The 6,919-nt window shown below is 38.9% G+C and overlaps 1 protein-coding gene across 1 annotated transcript; it reads right to left on the bottom strand.

The window, feature by feature from the left end:
- Positions 1-2,198: 2,198 nt before the first annotated feature.
- On the bottom strand, positions 2,199-6,013 carry cmtm8b (CKLF-like MARVEL transmembrane domain containing 8b). Its single transcript, XM_034875229.1, has 4 exons — positions 5,845-6,013; positions 3,887-4,060; positions 3,668-3,787; positions 2,199-2,335 (listed from the first exon to the last, which is right to left on the bottom strand). The coding sequence occupies exons 1-4, from the start codon at positions 5,932-5,934 to the stop codon at positions 2,252-2,254; spliced, it is 468 nt and encodes a 155-aa protein (XP_034731120.1). The 5' UTR covers positions 5,935-6,013; the 3' UTR covers positions 2,199-2,251.
- Between the last annotated feature and the right edge of the window lie 906 nt (positions 6,014-6,919).

Raw genomic sequence — 6,919 nt, 5'->3', positions numbered from 1 at the left:
GCACCACTGTAGATGCATATTTTGTGATGTAGTCTCAGTTTTTAGTTCTTCAATCTTACTGTTACAATTTACCCCAGGTTGTGTTGAAACACAGCCTGATAGTGGGGTAGGTTGGAACAATGGCACTCCTTGCATTTGACATCAAATGAATTCTGTGACATAGTTGGAGAAGTTAAAAACATAACTGTTTTTTAGTAGAAAAAGTAGGGTACTTTGTTTCAAAATTTGAGTGCCCTACCACAAACATTCTGCAAGTTATAGGAGCCGAGTCACAAAGTGTCACAACCATCCCCGGTCCTCTACTGCAAATTAAACTGAGATGTCAGGGTTTCAATCTCCACCTCTGAGAAGTGCTGGATTAGGTCTGGCCAAGTATGTAGTAGCGGCGAGGCCTCAAAACCCCACATATATTGGGTTGATGTTTAAATTACGATCGTTTCCAGCTGCTGCAACGTTTCATGAATCCCACAGAGGATTTCTGCGCTGGTTTCTGTGGTAGGTTGATAAACGAGGGCCACTGTCCCTTTTCATATGTATGTCGATGATATGCAGCTTAACCTGCCATTAGATTCAGACCTTGCAATGTTAAGTTCACTTTCTGTTGTCAAAAGCTGAATGTCACAAATTGTCTTCTGTACAAAGCATCTTATTAAGAACCTTATTCATTATGGTGAAAGTGCTCTGAAAAAATTATTCCTATTGTTTAAAAAAAAAGAAAGAAGCCTAAACGGATGAATTAACATCTTGCCTGCCAGGCAGCTGGCTCAGAACACAAAAGAACAGGAGGCAAACCATTGTGGTGTGAATGTGTGTGTGTGTGTGTGAAGGGGTGTGGAGAAACACTGGAATCAAAATCCAATTCATCAAACGTCAGCATTATCAAATAATTATCATTTCTTTGGATATGAAACCAATCCTCATAATTAAAACCTGCCAATGTTCAAACTCACCTGCAGTCTAGATCTCCTAAAACCAGCCTGAGTGAAGAGCTCAGACTGAGTGGCCGCTTTACTGGCACGGGGATTACTCCACTGGGGAGTGTCAAGCCAACAGCACTTCCGTACAATGATGAACAACGGAGTAACTGATTAATAGAATAGGGATTAATAATCGCAAACTGGGAATGATCAACCTAAATGTTTTCACTAAATTATTAAATGAACACACATGATTTAACATGTACTAGATAGACAATACTTGTTCTTGAGTCAAATGAAGGGGCTTTCATTAAAAGCATTTTGAAGGAATCAAAAGAGTGATTTATTCCACTAATCAACACCACGTTTTTGAGGAATACTAACTGTTTGTATTACAAGATAAATGCAAATGACAATTTGATTTGATTTTGTGAGAATGGTTGTAGAAATGTTAAATCTGAGCCATGTTTAATTCTGTTGCATGCAACATCCTCTTTTGTATTTCATACTAGTTATGCGTGTGACTTCTTTTCTCTTGTGACCATTTGGCCATCATGCATTAAAAAGTGAACAAAATAAAAGCAACTTGGTTGTGGGCCACTCGCGTTTTGGTGGAATTCAGTGACAGCCAATGAAGTTGCAGCATAATTAGTTTTCCAATGATTATGTGGACACAGGTTCATGTTGGGGCAAAGCCTGTGATACATTATCAAAGATAAAGAGCTATTTATGAATCAAGGATTTTCACTTCCACTTGGTTGTTCACTTTTATTTCCAACTATCAATCAAATTTTGTTGCAAAGGTAATTGTTTAATTTGTCATCTTTTTAGTTATATCCTACCTTAAAACTAATAACAAAAAGGCCCTGAACTCTAAGACAATGTATAGCCAAGTCTACTATATCCACGACGTTCCTCTTCCGGGATTCCTCCGGATGCCCGTTACCTTCCGCTTTCTTTGTGTTGTGTTGTGTTGTGGAGTAAGGTCTGGCAATGTGAGTATATTATAAGGAACAAAATGTACAAATGACAATGTAATTTTTATTTCTGCATAGTTTTAATGGTTGCAAAAATGTTCAATAAATTAAAAAAAACTGTGACAACCTTTTTGCGACTATTATCCAAATTTAATTAAACAACCTTTGTTCTCATTTGTGTATCCATTTTTTTTTTTCAACATCAGGGACAAACTTCATTTAGATTTAAATGAAACAAGAAGACACTGGGTGCAAGAGTGTAGACAGCTGACGCTACAGTCCATGCAAGCCAAATATTTTTGATCTCCATCATGCCTGTTCCTCAACGTTGTGTTCTTCAAACAGCAAGCAAGGAGACTATTGTTCTTCTGTGGTTTTCCAGGCCCAGTAGCTCAGGTAACTGCTTCCTGCATAGCACAGTGTGTTCAGAAATGCAAAGAACTGATAAGTGTGAAGGGTGTGAGAAACGTTATGGGAAAATAGAGAGGAAGAGGGAGACAAAGAGGAGTTGACTAAAAAGCATTATTCACTCTAAACTTAAAAAAAAAAAATCATTATCTTCTAACTGCGAGTTACGGAACTACTGAAATGTCCACATGATAGTAGTTAATATAAGACATTTCAGGTTCTATGCGTAAAGCTCACTCATTCTTAGTTGCTGTATTTCATAACTTTTTTGATTTGTTTGTATTTTTAAGTGTTAATGTGTCAATATCAATTTAGTATTTACAGTAACATCAATTCCATCACCACATGCCACAGACTTTTCATAGTCCCACAGCAAACCCTGGCCTTATAGTACGATGCATAAAAGGGATTCAGTGAGTGCCACACGTATACTATGTACTATAATAAATAAATATTTTACACTGGGGGGGCAGCCTTGGTTGTTTGGTGTCAACAGATACCCTCACTTGATGTATCAAATACCAGGAGAGAAAAATCAGTAAAAAAGAAGTAGATACGTTTGGATTTGCACATCTTCTTTATTCTTTTATCTGTGAAATCATTTTTGACATTTTTATGCTAAATTATTAAGATTGTTTTCTCTCCACGCCACCAGGAATATAGTTCTGGTGGATAAATTAAACATACTAATAGTATTATAATGCTCAGCCGTTAAACCAGTCTCAAAACATTTTCTAAGGGTAGCTGTCCACAGTTTAAAAGATAAGCCTGGTGATGTGATAGTCAGTAAAATCATAAACATATCCAGTTGCATTATGGAAAATGTAGCATCCAGTGGTTTTGGAGATACACCAACACTAGAAACTAAACGTTTAAAAAGGATATATTGGCCTCTGCTGCTTTAATTGTGACTTTTTATAAAAGACAAATGATTCCTGTGAGTGACTCTACAAGTTTAAGTTTATTCAGTTTAAAAAAACATGAGAATCAGCTTTGTGTGTTTGTAAATATTTGTAGAATGTGGACTTCTCAGGTCATTATTCTCCCAAACTATACCGAGACAATACCAAATCCTAACTTACACTGCGTGTGTGTGTGTGTGTGTGTGTGTGTGTGTGTGTGTGTGTGTGTGTGTGTGTGTGTGTGTGTGCGTGCGTGTGTGTGTGCGTGCGCGCGCGCGTGCGTGCGTGCGTGCGTGTTACCAGTGTAGTCCAGGGAAACTGTGGTATCCTGTTGTGGATACATATATTCATCAATTACTTTTCTTTTTTGAACTCACAGAAGCAGCCTACACCTAAGTTGTTTTTGGGCTGTTTTTGTCTTGTGTGTGTAATGTGGATACAAACTTCAGTGAGGTGTTCTTACTGCAGATGCTGCCCAGCAGTTGTAGCTGTGTCGCCCCCTAACGGCCTGGCTGACTGAGAGCGTGTCTACCACTGCTGTCACCAGGTACACAGCTGCAGCACTGCAGCTAAAACACAGCGACTACAAGGAAGAAGACACACATGAATAAATAAATAGAGGAAACAGACAATTCAGACAAATATGTGTGTGTGTGTGTGTGTGTGTGTGTGTGTGTGTTACCAGTGTAGTCCAGGGAACCTGTAGTATCCTGTTTTGGATCCCAGTGAGGTAGATTAAAAACAGACCGACTGTCAGAACCCAGCATAAGATGGCAAGAAACATCACCCAGCAGAGAGCAGACAGATGAAAATACTCTGTACCCCCTACCAGAATCCACACCAACATGCCAAACACCTACAGGAAAGGAGAGGACTATTCATCTCATCATCTTCCTTCTACTGACGTGATACATTTAGGTCAAAGCTTCAAACCCCTCATTTATTTTACCAGATAAATCTATTGAAGCCATAAAAATGAGATGGATGTGGGACATAAAATTTGGCATTTTGAGGACGTTGATGGCCAACTTTGCCAATGGAAAATTGAAATAAATCCGACTTGGATGAAGGTAATAGGATAGCACTCCAATTGATCATTTTTATATTGCCTCACAAAAGCAATGAAAAAAAGATCAAGTGGAGGGCTGTCCTAGTACCTTCTTTCTTCAATGTCCACACTTAGTATCCAGCACCCAGCCTTCAAAGTTTCTATGTAAGTTGATCACATCCAGTCCTATTTTTATTTATTTTTATAAAAATCAAATCTACCATAAGAAAAAGTAGTGTTGCATGGTTCTTTTCTATATGAAGCTGTGGCTCAGTGGTAGAGCAATTGCCTGCCAATCGTAAAGGTTGGTGGTTCAATCCCTGGCCCTTTAGTCACATGTCGAGGTGTCCTTGGGCGCCATCGGAGTGTGAGTGTTTATCTGATGACCAGGTGGCACCTTGTACGGCAGCCTCGGCCACAATGTGTGAATGGTGAATGGTTCCTGTGCTACGTGAAAGCACTTTGAGTAGTTGTTAAGACTAGAAAAGCGCTATGTAAAATACAGCTCATTAATTGTTCCATTAGTCATTTCTAAATTCCCAACATGCCCCATACTCACTCCAAATGTTGTGGTGAGTAACTAAATCTCGGTCCTGCCAACACTTTTCTAAACACACCCTTCCTGTCTCGTAACAAAAATTCTCCTTGGAGAAAAAAACGAATTGGCTTCACAGGAAGTAAACATTTTCTGGTGTGAAACAAGACTGACGAGGGTTGGTTGCTTTTCACATAAAATCTTTTATGAGTACATATGATTTAACAACACAATCTGCCTAGTTACTGACGTGTGTTAGAGCACCTTGTCACATTCATTTCACACAAAAGCCAGAATTTGCAGAGTAAATGTATTTTCAGAATGTCATTGAATGTTGTTGTTTTGTTGCATCAGTACCTAAAGACTTGAAGTTATACTATAATAGGTTGTATGATCCAGAATATGTTTCTATTATTCCCTTAATGAACAGCTTTATAGTGTGTCTGCAATTATATTTTAACTTTTTTTTTAAGTCATTTGCAGCCTGTGCAAGGCAGCCAGCCAGACTGTATTTATAGAAAGGCTCTCCGGACTCTTTCCCGCAGCTGATTTGGGAAGGAAGAGACACAATAAGGGAAGGGAAGGAGGAAGAGTTGATTTGCTTGGTATGTTTTAGGTTAACTTCCTATTTTCTTAGAAAAGTTGTTTTATAGTTTTTCTGTGATTCCACTGAATACAGTCAAGGGAAAACAACAAATCAACATTTATGCTGTTATTACTCTCATGAATTTCAGACCCATTTTAAAGAAAAAGAAAGAAACACATCTTTGTTTGTGTGTGTGTGTGTGTGTGTGTGTGTGTGTGTGTGTGTGTGTGTGTGTGTATGTGTATGTGTTTTGTTCTCTCTTTTAATATCTCTCATAAACATCAAACTTATTGCCATTTCCTGACAATGACTTTTAAATATATAATCAGTTGTTCCAACTTATTCAAATATAATCGGTTGCGATTGTGACATTTTCAGAACTACTGAGCTACTACTACTACTACTACCACACATTTTCTAATGATATAGTCTTCAAAAACTGAACATCTTAAAATCCATATTCACACTTACTATCTCAGCCAGGAGAAGGATTCCTTGGGCGGTTGTGGTGAAGTGCTGGTCAAAGGCCAAGGTGGAGGTGGAAACGTTGGGTCTCTCCATGGTGCACTGACACACACAGCCTGTGTGCTCTCAGTCGGGTCGTCGCTGTGGCAGAGGAAGTTGTGTTCTCCCAGAATCCAACAAGGACAACCCTCTATGGAGAGTGTAATTACAAATACTGCACATCAGCTCACATACGGTATATTAACAACAATTGCATAAACAAACATTTGAGTTGTACCCTGTCTTATTCACCTTACATAAAAAAAAGCTGACATAAGAAAAAACTTTTTTTTCTTCTGTTGGGTATAAAAAAGTATAAGAAGTATTGTTCTGTTGTTGCCTTTTTATTCTTCTTGAACTCACAGAGGTGACAATAAATAGGAGAGAAATTGAGCTGACAGTCCCTTCAGAGGGATTCGCAGCTCAAGGCAAGAAGAGGCGTGCTGTGTGAAATCTCCTCGCCTGTTTTGCTACTGATGATAAATGATGCTGATAGGCAAGAGGAGTCTGTGTCAGGGAACAAAGAAGCGCAACTCAGACTTTTGCATGTTTTAGCCCCCTAACAACAATTATTAATTATTTAGGTTGATATGCTACATTCCCAGCTGCCGTTGCCGTGAAAATTAATTTGCAGTCTTGCTTGAGTTATGTAATGCTCCACGAAGAACAATTTATTTTTGTGGTGATTTTAAGGAAGCTTTGGTATCTAAAAGATAGAGGTCTGCTAAAACTGAGTGTCAGCATTGAGAAAAGGAAACCCAGAAGACAAACAGGAACAGACAAAAGGTAATTTGACTTATAATCAGGGGTGGAAGTGGTTGGTGGAAGCAACGGATTACATTTAGCATAGTTACTGCAACAAAGTTGTTTTTGATTGTTGAAAGTGAATGAGACAAGTCAGCAGCTGCAGCAGATGGAGTGTCTGTTCACCGTCCGTCTGCCTGTCTGTCTGTCCGTCTGTTTGTCTGTCTGTCCGTCTGTTTGTCTGTCTGTCTGCCTGTCTGTCTGTCTGTCTGTCTGTCCGTCTGCCTGTCTGTCTGTC

The sequence above is a fragment of the Etheostoma cragini genome, chromosome 6 (genome assembly GCF_013103735.1).
Source record: "Etheostoma cragini isolate CJK2018 chromosome 6, CSU_Ecrag_1.0, whole genome shotgun sequence".
NCBI lineage: Eukaryota > Metazoa > Chordata > Actinopteri > Perciformes > Percidae > Etheostoma > Etheostoma cragini.
This window is presented reverse-complemented; position numbering and strand designations above follow the sequence as displayed.